The sequence below is a fragment of the Zea mays genome, chromosome 5, assembly GCF_902167145.1.
Source record: "Zea mays cultivar B73 chromosome 5, Zm-B73-REFERENCE-NAM-5.0, whole genome shotgun sequence".
In the NCBI taxonomy this organism is placed as follows: domain Eukaryota; kingdom Viridiplantae; phylum Streptophyta; class Magnoliopsida; order Poales; family Poaceae; genus Zea; species Zea mays.
The window spans coordinates 104,763,708-104,777,945 of NC_050100.1; the positions used below are offsets into that span (position 1 = coordinate 104,763,708).

At 38.8% G+C, this 14,238-nt stretch overlaps 2 protein-coding genes and 1 pseudogene across 3 annotated transcripts; all 3 read right to left on the bottom strand.

Moving 5' to 3' along the window:
• Positions 1-354: 354 nt before the first annotated feature.
• Positions 355-1,542, bottom strand: LOC103626766 (E3 ubiquitin-protein ligase RNF167-like). The gene is made up of 3 exons (XM_020537709.2): positions 1,407-1,542; positions 624-734; positions 355-506 (listed from the first exon to the last, which is right to left on the bottom strand). The coding sequence occupies exons 1-3, from the start codon at positions 1,502-1,504 to the stop codon at positions 461-463; spliced, it is 255 nt and encodes an 84-aa protein (XP_020393298.1). The 5' UTR covers positions 1,505-1,542; the 3' UTR covers positions 355-460.
• A 2,609-nt stretch (positions 1,543-4,151) lies between these two features.
• Positions 4,152-4,780, bottom strand: LOC103626767 (uncharacterized). Its single transcript, XM_008647137.2, has 3 exons — positions 4,580-4,780; positions 4,434-4,506; positions 4,152-4,339 (listed from the first exon to the last, which is right to left on the bottom strand). The coding sequence occupies exons 1-3, from the start codon at positions 4,762-4,764 to the stop codon at positions 4,226-4,228; spliced, it is 372 nt and encodes a 123-aa protein (XP_008645359.2). The 5' UTR covers positions 4,765-4,780; the 3' UTR covers positions 4,152-4,225.
• Positions 4,781-5,609: 829 nt separating this feature from the next.
• Positions 5,610-6,026, bottom strand: LOC109939521 (uncharacterized; annotated as a pseudogene). Its single transcript, XR_002261986.1, has 3 exons — positions 5,912-6,026; positions 5,743-5,818; positions 5,610-5,679 (listed from the first exon to the last, which is right to left on the bottom strand). The product of XR_002261986.1 is annotated as an uncharacterized protein (transcript).
• Between the last annotated feature and the right edge of the window lie 8,212 nt (positions 6,027-14,238).

Consider the following 14,238-nt stretch of genomic DNA (forward strand, 5'->3'; position numbering starts at 1 on the left):
ATGCAGTCATGCTATAAAGATAGGTGAATATCTATCCTATTTCATACATAGCTGTGCAGCTTTTAGCACAAAGCACTACAACTAAAAACTACGTAAAAGTATTATTATATTTGAACAAAAGTACAATATGGTGAAGGTACCTGTACTTGAAATTCCATACAAGCGGGAGTTCAAAATCGTCCATTTCCAGTATCAGGCCATCCTTATCTTCCAAGATTGGAAGGTTAGGCTCTGCATCTTTCTACAGAATTCAGAAAAAAGGTGAAATTGCAAGATGACTCGTGGCTCAGTTATAAAATTTTACTTCCACTCTTCCACTTAGGGATGGATCCTAAACATCAGAATTATACGACGGATCACCATTGCCTGACCGAACCAGCTTCAACCACGGAACAGCTGGCGCCTGGCGGTGGTGCCCTATCCACCGGTGCTGCAACGGAAGGATGCAGCGCCAAGGTCTTCACGAGGCGACTTCGCAGACGTCTCCACGGCACAGAGGGCACACCCTGCAGCATTGTGACGACAGGAACGTTGTGAGGAGGGGATCCCTAACGCTTCCTGTGCCTTGCTTGACAGTATTCAGGATGCATGGCAGATCTAACCGAACCAGGATGGATAGATACCTGTGTATTTCTTTCAGCCACTTGTCAACGCATTGCAGGTGGAACTCGTGCTTGCACGGAAGGGTTCTTATCTGGTCTCCGTCCTCATATTCGGTTAGGCAGATATGGCACCTGTCAAGAAAAAAAAGTGGTAGGTTTCAGCATCAGAACCCCGAAGGAATGACAGGGCCGGGTAAAAGGGGAGAACAAAAACAAAAAAGAAGGGGGCTAGCCAGCAGGCATTTATTCCACTGCAAGGTGATAAAAGCTGTTGTGACACCAAAAACATACAACAAAGTATCATAACTCTGCAAGGCTATTTTATAGCCCAGAGGTCTAGGCTATACAAAACAGCTACAACCAACATTGGATGTCTAACTGATCACAAAAGATATGGTGCCCAGCGCCCCCCCCCAACATATAAATATTAAATACATACTAATTACTATTACATTCTTTGTTTCAATAAACATTGGTTATTTATTTGTTTGTGCGTTTGATAAAAATATGTAGTCTATTACGTTAAATTTAAGCTAAAATCGGTCACTCTCATACTACATATAGCCTATTAAATATTGTTTAAGGCCCCTCTAAAAAAATCCTGGCTACGCCCCTGACGGCGGCTGCTTTGTTCCAAGCAACTCTCATAATTATACTAAGGAATGTATGTTGCCAAACTTATCAGTCAACGAAATATGGATCTGTTTTCTTTTTCAAGCAAATCTCATATTTATACTAAGAACATGTTATCCAAAGCTTAAGGCTTAGAAAATCAGAGGGATATTAGAATGATGAGAAGCTCACTGTTCCATATCATCACTGCATTGGGGTGTCTCAAGCTTTTTGTAGCTCTTACATGGCAACGAATCAACTACAGATTCAGGAGCCTGAACAGACACCATGGAAAGTGAAAGTGATGCGGGTTGACGGTGAATTTCATCCAACACCTGAAAAGAATCGTGTAGGCCATTATCACACTATGCTCACAGCTAATAATCATTGAACTGACCTGAAGAAAGTTTTCTCCAGGATCATAACCTGGAGGTCCAACTTCCCTTGAGATGGCAGCTTGAGTCATAGTTAATTTCTCTTCACACCTGGTAGCATATTGGCTCGGTGGGATATCCTCTTCAATGCCTTCGTTAAGATTAATTTGTACCATCAACTTTTCAGAAATCATGTCATTTGTATCTGCATCTGGTTTATCTATCAAACCAAAATTGGGTTCTATTACTTGTATACCATCAAAGATTGCGCTACTATTATTCTCAGTAGTATTTTCTCCTGTGTATTTTTGGTTCTTGGCAACAGCAACTCTTGAATAATAACGGGTGGCAGAGAACCACTTACTGATCTGTTAGAAGAAAATATATTAAGACGAGGGAACAATAACAGCCCAATGATAATGTAGAACAAAATTGTTAGGTAAGCAGTAATACCTGATTAAATGTCAGTCCTAGCTCTTGTGCCAGACCATCTTTTGTTGCATGGCAAGGATATGGATCTTTTTCAAAATGTTCCTTCAGCTTCTGCAAAAAAAATACAGTGTCAATACTGTAATCTATATCAGACTACAATTAATTGGACTGATTTGTTAGCACAAAGTGATTCCAAGAAAAATTGGACAATAGTTATATCTATATACCTGAGTAACTATAGGGCCAAAATGACATTTTGAGGCATCGCTACTGCTGACATTGGAGCGAAGAACTTCAGTTTGCTGTTTACTTACAGAACCATGAAGTTGCTCTCTAGCTTGCTGCTCACTTGCAGAACCATGAAGCTGCTCACTCTGAGTATGTTCATTATTCTGCTCCCTAGCTGGCGCTCTTCTAGAACACCGCTTTGCAGAACGTACTGATTCAGTAAGTGATACTTTTTCGTTGCCTTGTAATTTTGTTTTTCGTGGTGTGCTAAGTGTGGACCACTCTTCATCACTGCTGTCAGATGATTCTTGTTCGTAAGACTCCTTTAGATTGCACATAAAAAAATGGAAAAGAGATTAGTAAAGCTAAGGCATGGATTCAAAAGTTCATTTTCTATTTTCACATTTTGAAGTGAATACACTCACTATCACAACCTACCATCTAAATTTCTGTTCCAGAAAGCGGGATATCTTCATTATTACATTGGTTAAGATTGCTCTGCACCACCTATTTCTCAGGAACAATGTCATTTAGCAGATCCAACAGATGAAATATACAATGCAACATATATGTCATCAGCTTACGTTTTGTAAAACGATGGATGAAAAGACTGGGATGTACAAGTTACTGAACAACTGGATGTTCTGCAAGTTGCAAAACTTGGCAGAGCTGAAGAAAAACAGCACCTAGGACGTAGCTGAAAGAAAATCCAAATGAGTCCCTTCATTAAGTCATATATTAGATAGAGGGTCAAAGAGTTGGTATACTCACACACTTATTTGGAGATGGTCAGAGAAATCGATAAGAAGATAAGCCTTCTTACAACCAAAGAAAAAAAACAAGCAGAAAGTCATGACTAACATTAATAGCATACATTTATAATTTACCGCATCACAATTTAGAGATTACCAGCATATACTCCGCCATTGCCACCGGGAGCCTTTGCTACCTGGTTTTCAGCATAATGTTAGAAAAGAAATATGGCATTACTACAGAGATCCACAATCTGGTAAACGTGCAAAGTAGAACTATGTTACCTTGTAGGCTTGTAACAGAGAAGGAGCAGACAAGGCACTCCCTGCTTAGCTTTAGCTGTTCAACGGTGCCACACAAATTTTCATTCAGAATTACAGATAATCCTATGCAAACAAAAAAGACTTTGTAAGTTGGGTGGCCCTCTTTTCCTATTCGTTAGGATTTAGAAAATTACAAGAATAAGATTCTGTGTTCTTATAGTAAATTGGGCAATAATATTTGAGAATGGAAACAGTAGGATACCTGTTCTTATTTTTTTTTCTTTTCTTTGAAAAATATAGCTATTTGTTTCTCTGACCTCTGCATAATCCCAAAGAGAGCGGCGACCATTGCACATCGGTGTCTTGTAGCGTTATCAGACTATTGCTCGTGTCAGTAAGTCGAGCCCAAGTTACCTGCAAGAAAAGGTGAATGCTCTATGACAAGGAGACTGACAGGATGGTTCTTTGAGTGTATTTCTTCCACTTTGGTGGCACCAGTCTGTGGTTTCACCAGTCACCAGTTGCCTGCTACCTCGAGTAAGCTAGAAAGATCGCTTTGTGCTCACTACAACCAAGCACCGTTCAGCTTAGCACAAAATAAGAACAGAAGCATAAAAAGGAAATAATTATAAAATCATTTGACTCACGAAGCTAGAAGGTGCGATGAGCCCTATCCCTCCATACCTGTAAGTCACTGTACAGTACAATAGTATGGTACTTCGTTTCCAATAAAAAGATGGAAACCCATAGGAGTCTTTTAAGCACAATACTACAGTAGGATAAGCTGAAGCTTCTAAAACACCAATGCATCTTTGAAAGTACAGAAATTTGAACCACCTTCATATTTGCAACATATAACTAAAATATATGTTGACAAATGTTCCTAACGATACTACGAACCTAAAAGGCAATAAAATTAATTAGGATAATAAGTTGAGTATCATTACAAATAAAATCATATCTATCTGATGTGCCTAATAATTTCTTGTATTTCTTCTGGAATATTGTCTTTGGATTCATTGTCCTTGTACTTCAATAATTCTACTAAGAATTTGGTCCTCAGGTCATTCCCATTCTGCACATTCATTATTACATATCATAGAACACGATTAATAATCAATTATAGAAGAACAATATTAACAAAGTATTAGAACAAATAGGGTACTCACAGTGCAAATGCAGGGTAACCTTATACCATTCCAATCGTGCATAAAGTTGATAACAAGAAAGCCAGATAAATCCCTACAAATTAAAATAATACGTTGTTACATATATGTAGACAAAATTAATAAGTTGTTCGGGTTAAAAAAATTACCAGTTTAATGTTCTTGGAACCCATGTTGGTACTATACGACGCCACATATAAATATCGTCTTTCCATGTAGGATTGGCCAATTCCATGGCAGCATTCATATTATTGGCAATATAATGTATATTATGGATATAATGCATGCTAGGATGATCACCCTTAAACCATGATGGTATAGGCATGGAGTCCATTATATAGATGCTTCTAGTGTCCATGTTAAGTACATATAAGGTAAAGTGACCCATGAAAGAAAAGGGCAATAGAATCTGCAAGTTAAAAAAACAGTTCAAGTAAGAGAAAAAACAAGATTACAAAAATGATGAAGAGTATAGCTTACTTGTTTGCAATCTGAAACATCGTACTCCATGTCAGGCCAACATTCTAATAATTTTGCCAACATGTTGATATCTGGCTTTGCACGAAGGCGAGGGTCTCGACCAAATTTAGTTATGGACTACTTTTTGTTAGAAAAATAATTATATAATGAACACACTTATATGAATAAAGACTAATTACTTGAACTTACACAGAACTGTAGATCCATGTAGTGGTATTTGTCTTCCAACAAAAACAAGGCATCATTGCATGCGATCATCCGAACAGCCATGTTAAAACAATCTGTATCCATCGGCTTATTTACATCCAATATATCTTTAAGTTTTTGAAGACTTAAAGAAATTGGATAAGGTTTAGTGCTCTGAATCCAATGTTTCCTATTAAATGAACAATTGTTTTTATAGTTAAAGCAAGAACATATGTGTTGAATATTTACCATGCATATACTATAATAAATGAGAATTAACTTACTTTAAATATTTGGCGTTGTCTATCCCCATGATATATGTGCATAATACAAACATCAGTTCTTGCGTGTTTGTTGATGTTACTTTAGCAGGCAGAACATATGGAGATATATATGGTTCAATCTGATGTGATGTATTTGACGATTTAGATAACTCACATGGAGTATCGATTATTTGAACATCACTTGAACTCTCTCCATCTTCATCCACATTGTGGTCAAGATTTTGATGTACTTTCTTTGTGTTTAATCTCGAGTCCCATAATATTGCAGGTAGCTTAAACCTAAACATTGTTATATCATCCTGCAAGTATATAAATTAGAACAAAAGAAACATTGTTCCTATAAATAAATATACGTCCTCTACCTGAGTTACGTTATCAGATAGGGAGGATCCTGTCCAGTATTCCATATAGTTTATCATCCATAGCCCGCAAGATACCCTAATATGAAATTTAACAGATCAGGTGAGTTTCTATGTATATATGAAAATAAATACAACCAATTTTGTAGAGTTGTGGTCACATGAATTTTACCCATCGGTTTGCATTTGTGTTGTGATCTTCTCTATAACTGGCCATGATGCAACATCAAGGTTCGACCACTTGCCTTGGTAAAGCTCTTTATGTTCTGCTGCAAGTTTAATCTGTCTTTCTAGACCTTTTAACTATGTGTATATATAAAACATATCAAGATTTATAGATAACAAATAATGTAATGATGAAATAATCATAATATAAAAGAAATGATTACTCACTGTAGTATAAAGGTCTCGGCGATCCGTTATTTGTTGTCCCATAGAATCGAGTACATGTACCTCACTTTTTTTTGCATTCAGAACTGCCAGATACCAGTGAAAATTTTCTATATTCATTGGAATGAACACCTTCATAGAACATACATTAACATTAATTTGTAAGTATTGTGCACCAATATATTACATATTACATATATTAAAAATGAGATGAGTTTTAGGTCAACCATGTCAGACTGTAAATAGTTGTCCACCCTTGTTTCAATTGTGTCTTCCTTATAATTTAAGATCATCTTAGGGTCGCCATCACGCTTAAGCAGACTGGAAATGAATGTGTTCTCCAAGAAGACCTTTCCACCTTCTCTATGAAGTAAATGCTCTTCATCCCTAATACAGTGTATATATGCACTGAGGGCCTGTACACCAAAAGAATACAATTAGCAGATCAAATATACATGCTAGCTTTAAATATGTATACCATACTGTATAATATGATAATTATAAATATATATACTTTATTACTGTATATAATATGGACATACAGATGTACTTACTTCGCCAGACAGTTCGATGTCACCATGAAAAAGACATTCCATATCATTTCTATTTAACCATGCGCTGTCGATGTTCACCACAACTTGTTTCCCCGGTAATGTTTTAATGTATTCAATAAGCTGAACATCTTCTGGGGTGCACTTATAATCTATACAATGAAAAATATTATACTTAATAAGCAAATGATATATGCGAAATCCAATAAGATGCAATAAGGCAAGAACAAAAAATTACCTTCAGAGACAACTCGAGCTACATTCGATTTCTTTGGTTTTTTATGTTGTGATATTCTAATAAGTGTGTCCAAAGCATCTTTTTTGTTCTGCTCTACCATATCCGCATCAGAACTTATTTGACTTGATTCATTTGGAACATCCAAAGATGTCAAGTGTATCACATCTGTATGAGGAGTGAATGCAACATAAGTCTCTTGACAAAAGCATTTTTAGGAGTACTCATAAGACAATATTTACATTTAGGAGTGTAGATAAGAGAGCCTACCCGGTTGTGGTCCAAGATCGGCTTCAGTTGACACTTTAGCATGATTGAAAATACAGTCAATGCCTACTCCCACAACATCGTGTGATTGTTTTGCAGCATTACCAACACTGACCTTACTATCCTCGCTCTCTATAGCTATGACGCACAATAGAAGAATTAAGGGTCAAACAAATATTTATTATGCAGACCTTAGTTTTTTTGTAATTGATAATAGCACTTACCCAGTTCATGTTCATCAGTGTCATTAGTTGACAATTGTGCTGAACGACCACTTCTAGCCACAACCTCATACGATGGTTCAGCAGTATTGCCAACATCGGCATTTCCTTCCTCCACCACTATATCCATTGTGATTTGGTCTGTACCCATCAGATTGAAAGTGTCAAACATAATTTTATTGACAAAAGTATTTTAAGTATATAAAATACATCGTCAAATAGCACGAAACTAAATAAAACACGAACTTTAGTTTAAGTTCTTCATTCATATAGATGTGACAAGTGAACTTGTATAAACTTACGGAGGAAAGGGACACAGGTCTGCCACCATCCTATTTTGATTAAGTATACCCGATGCCATTGATCTTATAGGATGTATATCATGGCATTATTGCAAAGATACAACATTGCTCCTTATAAAAATGCTAAAATATTATGAACAATATATTGTTGTATTATTATGACTGAATTTAGAGGTATCAGAATTTAGCAACAAACAAAGTCACTCTATCAATTTAAAGGTCTCAGAATTTAGCAGCAAACATGTAACTTGGAGTTTAGAAAAAAATATAGCAGCAAACATGTAACTTGGAGTTTAGAAAAAAGAGATAGCAGCAAACAAGTATCTCGTTTGCTTGCGCTAAATGGTAGATCCAAAAAAGATGTTGCTCATCAATATTATTGCATTGAAACAAACAAAATAACAAGAGGGAAAATAATCTCCCAACAAGCATATTGTTTTTCAAAGAACGAGAGCTCGAAATAGTAACAGGCCTGCCGTTAAACATTATAAAAATGTTATTTCATTTCAGTGTTTGGTGATTCGGATACAGTTTGTTGCATACCTAATCACACAGTTCAGCAGATCGATACCAGCATGCCAGGATGAAGCATTCGGGCATGTCACTGCCATTTTGCATGACTGGAATCATCCACGTTTTTTTTGTCTTTGGTAGTCCTTTGTGTGGATGTATTCTGTTTGATTTTCCATGGTTCAATAATGAACACTATTTGCCCATGAATGATTTCAAAGAAAAACTCTAAACAGATCACCCTGTGCATGTAGTTTTTATTACAAGAACTAATAGCACACTGCTTTTCTGCAGGTTGAGTTTGAATTCTTGCCACTTTACAGCACCTATGGCATTAGATTGACTACATGGAGTCCTCTAGCTTCAGGAGTACTAACTGGAAAATATACCAAAGGGAACATACCTGCTGATAGCAGGTGTGCCCTAGACAATTACAAGGTATCTGGGAGAACTTTTTATATTATGACAGGATCATTTTTAATAACCTTGAATTGGAATGAACTAAAGAAGCATCTGAACATGTCATAGTGTAATCGTTGTATTAATATGACTGAATTTAGAGATACCAGAATTTAGCAACAAACAAAGTCACTCTATCAATTTAGAGGTCTAAGAATTTAGCAGCAAACATGTAACTTGGAGTTTAGAAAAAAAAGATAGCAGCAAACATGTAACTTGGAGTTTAGAAAAAAGAGATAGTAGCAAACAAGTATCTTGTTTGCTTGCGCTAAATGGTAGATCCAAAAAAGGATGCTGCTCATCAATATTACTGCATTGAAACAAACAAAATAACAAGAGGGAAAATAATCTAAATAATATGTTTTTGTAAATAATATGTTTGGGTACAAAGGCACCCAAACAAGAAAAAATTGCCACATCATTCTTTCGCAGTGCAATGCACAAGCATTACCACATGGATTCAAATAATGTTTTTTACCCCCTCTGCAGTGATCCAAAATGACAGACCAAAATAAAAATTGGAAAAGAAAAAAAGACATAGCTGAGAAAAACGAAGGACAGAGATTAATTTTCCTGCTCTATTATTAGGAACACACAAAAAGTTCATTGGGTTCATAGTACAATATTAGGAAACAGGAAAGCAAAGAAACAACACAAAAAAATTACAAGGATTCTAGCCATTGGTTCTTGAGAGGGAGATAACTACCCTTAGTTCTATGGACAGCCAAGGAAAATTCTTGCTTGAATTTAACTCTATTTTATGTCTTAGTCGGATCTATTGTATTGAAAGTCCAGTAATTTTGTACTATGATCACATTGTATAACTGAGAATATTTACAGGTGCATCTAAAGCATTTACAGCTCCACGACCTCCTTATAAACAAGATTTGCATAATGAACATTGTTCTTCTATTTAAGTGAGATGCAGTTATCTATATATCTAGTTAAGTTGGGTCCAAAGACCAAGACTATTTACTAAACAATACATGAAACATAATGAAAAGAGACCGATAACATCTATTCAATGCTCATCTGCTTTCTTTTTTGTATCAACCACATGACCACTAAACAATAGGAAGCTAAAAAGGAGCCAAAATAGAGAAATAAAAGGCAAAAATACATCTTCACCTAAAAACCAAAATAATTAAGTGCATTACAAGTTGTTAATTGCCATGCATTCATCAATGTCAGCTACGGCGTAAGGACCTCCTTATAAACGATATTCTTTGTGTATGTTGCGCCATTTATCGCTGAGTTCCTTTCAACCCCCTTCTTCTTCTTCTTCTCATCATGGACTGGAATGGCAAGTACCTTAACTTTCGATCGAGCGGTGGCCCTTGATAGAGCAACATAAAGCTGGCCATGAGAGAACACTGGTTCCGGCAAGTACACACCAACATTAGGAATCGTCTGGCCCTAGGCCTTGTTAACCGTCATGGCAAAACTTAGTCTTATCGGAAACTGCTTCCTTTTAAACTGGAAAGGGAACATCTCATCATCAGAGGGGCACAGGGGTATACGAGGCAAGAAAATTCGCATTCCAGCATGTTGGCCAAGGACAATTTCAGCATCAATACTGTTTTTTTGGAAACCACGAACCACCAACCTCGTGCCATTGCAAAGTCCATTAGCAGGGTCTATATTCCTAAGCAACATGATTGGGCATCCAACTTTGAGCTTCAGAACGTGCGGGGGTAGTCCATTAGGAGTCAGCGTGTTTAGAAACTCCGATGGGTAATAGTTATTAGGATCATCCACCGCGGTGTCAAAACTATGGTACATCATCTGCTCCCCTTGGAAACGATCGATCATCCTCATATTTATCATATCCACCCAGTCATTCCGTGTAGACAATATTGCTCTTGAAGTGATGTAGCTTGTGTTAGACATGTTTTCATTTAGATTGGGGTAAATGTCATCTATCAGTCTATCAAGGTCGCGATCATTACCAGTATATGGCACACATACCTCATCTGGAAGACGAACATCACCATCGTTGTTCGCTTCCTCAGTTCCACCACCGACGCGCAACAAATATTCTGCAAACCATGGGTCGCTCTGTGCCCTCATGTTTTGAACAAGCTTTAGATGGCACATGGATTCCCAGAGGTAAGAACTTCGTAGAGAGGCAGCAACTATCTGAGCCCTTGACCCCTTGCGTACAACAGGGAGTACTTGTCTGAAATCACCCCCGAACACAACAGTCCTCCCACCAAAGGGCAGCTCAGGCCGTCCCATTATATCACGCATGCTATTGTCTAGCGCCTCAATTGCTTGTCTCTTAGTCATCGATGCCTCGTCCCAGATAATGAGTGATGCTTTTTGTAGCAACTTTGCTGTCCCGCTTTGTTTCGTGAAGCTACATACAGCACCATCATCAATAGTAAGTGGTATCTTGAAGCGTGAATGGGCAGTCCTCCCCCCAGGCAATATGGAAGCCGCAACACCAGATGTAGCTGTTGCAACTGCAATCTTGTCCTGACTGCGTAGTGCCGCAAGCAGTGCCTTATACAGATAGGTCTTGCCAGTCCCACCAGGCCCATCCACAAAGAACACTCCACCGTTATTGGTGTCAACGACAGATAGGATCTTATCATAGGCAGACCTTTGCTCCTCATTTAGGGTTTCTTTCATAGCAACGTCTTCTGATGTCGGCTCGATACTTTCCTCCTCGTAAATCTCTCTATCAGTACCATGTGAATCGTCATATTTGTCGATGATAGCAGGGAGAGGGAATGTCTTTATGTCTTTACCCATTGACTGCAAAATGTTTCTAATGTCAATCAAGACCATCTGTTGCACATGAGTTTTGCTTTGAGTACTACGGTGATAGTCCTCTGACATTGAATCAAGGTGTCTCTGCCATAATTCTGCCACATCATTCGGCTCGCAGTATACCAGTATTGTTGCAAACAACCTTCGTAGTGCTGACGGCATTTGGTAAATAGCGGCTTCGTTGAGACACTCATCTATTGTGTCGTCTGCTTCAAGCAGTCCCCTCATTTGTGCTGCCTCACGAAAAGATGGTAGTGTGTCACCATCTACTGTCCTTAGATCCGCATAGGAGGTAGCACCCGTCACATGGTTTAAGAGAAGTCGAAGAAAAAAGCGCTCCCCCTCAGCTGGATGAGCAGAGACTATTCTACCAACCTGTCCACCCGTGTTTCGTTTCCTCCTTTGCCACACTTTGCCTTGCTGCAAAGTGTACCACTCAGGAAAATCACGGTAAAGGATGCCCCGAGCCTCCTCGTGTAGCCTATTTGCCTCAAAATATGCCGTAAGCATTGACCTATCGGCACCTGGACGTTGGACAACATGATTTACTTTAGCACGCTCGTGAAATGACACCATATGCATGTTTTCAAGATGGAGCTGCAGTTGCATCACTGGTGGAGAGTTTTGACTTAGATCAAAGCTGAATATCCTCCAAAGGGCTTCTGGAGGGGTCACCCACCTAGCATCTCTATACTGCTTGATCTCATCAACGTCACCATCAGCCTTGTTTGCATCTGTCACAGCCACAGAAGCACGATCGTGGCCTTTGTATATGTATTTGAACAAGTATTTGACAGCCTTGATGCTCCCGCACGCCTCAACATTGATGTGACAGTTGAAGAGCCGGAGGAGGTAAGGGTTATAAGGGACGACCCATCTGTTGTCCAATTCACAACCTCGAACCGTTTCCTTACGCCCATCATCACGACGCCTATAAATAGGATATGAATCCTTTCCTTGAGACGTTGCATTGCTAAAAGCTCTAGGATAATGGTTTTTGCATGAAGCACGACCCTTAGTGCATGGACATTTAGGATTTAGCAATCCACACGGTCCATGCATCATATGCTTGATAACCATCTTGTATAGTTCAGGGTACTTCTTCTTGTCAGGGATCTCAGCGGAGATAAGGAGATCATACTGATCGGGGCAAGTTAGCTTGTACTTTCTCTGCATGATGAGTAGGAAATGGACATGAGGCAAACCTCGCTTCTGGAACTCCACGACATAGACATAAGCCCGGATTTTTCCAAGAATATCATGCTTAGTCAATCTCTTCTTCAGTTCCTCTAGTTTTGCACGGAATATGCGAACAACAAGGTCCGGACGATCCTGTGGTGACTGCATAGGGAGAAGCTCTCTCGTTATTTCATCCCAATTGGGGTTGCACGTCATAGTGAGGAATATGTCTGGCTTCCCAAACTTCCGCACAAGGGCCATAGCATCCATATACCGGCGTCTCATGTCACGAGGACCACCGATAAATGATGTAGACAGCACGGTTCGCTTTCCAATTTTGTCTGCTCTGTTCTCGCCTTCATGCAAGCTATCTACCAAACCCTTGTATAGATCCGCCCTTAATCTGTCTTGATTTTTACGTATGAAATCCAAACGAGAGCTCTCAATCTTGATGTAGGTGTCAACCGCGAACTGTTGGAAAAGCCGCTTCCCATGAAGTATTGGATTGAATATACTTGGACGAATTTGGAATCTGTAGCAGTAATAGTCACGTACAGACACGCATAGATGGCTAGGTCGTTCTGCAACCGCAAGGTTTATTAATTAGTGTTGCTAAAAACATATTTAACAAAGGATTATTTAAGAATCACAAAGAAATAACTAACCTGTATCATCATTGTTTGCATCACTTCTCCTATGTTGATCACGGTACGCGTCTACTTCGTCCATGGAAACATTGGACTTAGGAATATTGGCATGCCATCCAAGTTCACCTTTAGGGAAGAACAATGGATATGATAGTGCATCATAGCATCCATGATATGAACGGATGCCGTGGCTTGACCTATCCTTCCCATGCAGCATAACACTATTACTGAATTGACCTCGACGTTCACTCCCCTCAATCCAAACTGCAGCGACCTCCGAAGTGATGGGTACATTATATAACTTCTGGTTCAATGTTTGGTCAAGGTTCAATGCGATATGGTAGTCTTCAATGTTATCAACGTGCCCCATACTCCTAAGGTGCTCAGAGTATGGGTTTCCCTTAAGTATTTCAACCAACTGTTTAATAACCGCCTTGTCTTTCTCAAGTTGCTCTTGACGACATTTACGATATCTATGCTCGAGACTGGGATCATCATCATAGAAGTAAAGTTCAAGGTGTTTATGTTCCGCCCCAACTTCCCTACCGAACGACCTTAAGTTGTGGTACATCATGCCATGTGCACGGAACGTGTAGATACCACAATCCATGTTTGTAGTCATACTATCAAGGCAACAATACAGAGAAGTGAATGAGAAATGGCCGTTAAAAAATCGAATGTTATCACGGAAGTGCCTCGCATCAGCATCTGCACACTCCCACAACCTCCTAAGCTGGGACGGTGTCTCGAATGGAGCTAGATCAATCTGTCCATTACGACAACAAAATCCAGGTGGTTCATATTGAAACTTCTTCGCTTTACAGTAGTCACAATCAGCAACAGCGTTTAGCAAATGTGTTTCTTTAGGTATGTTACTATACACCTTGTCATACGGATCAGGTACGTCAGGGGTTACAGCAAAGGCATCTTGGGTATCATCAATATTGATATCCTCACCGGATT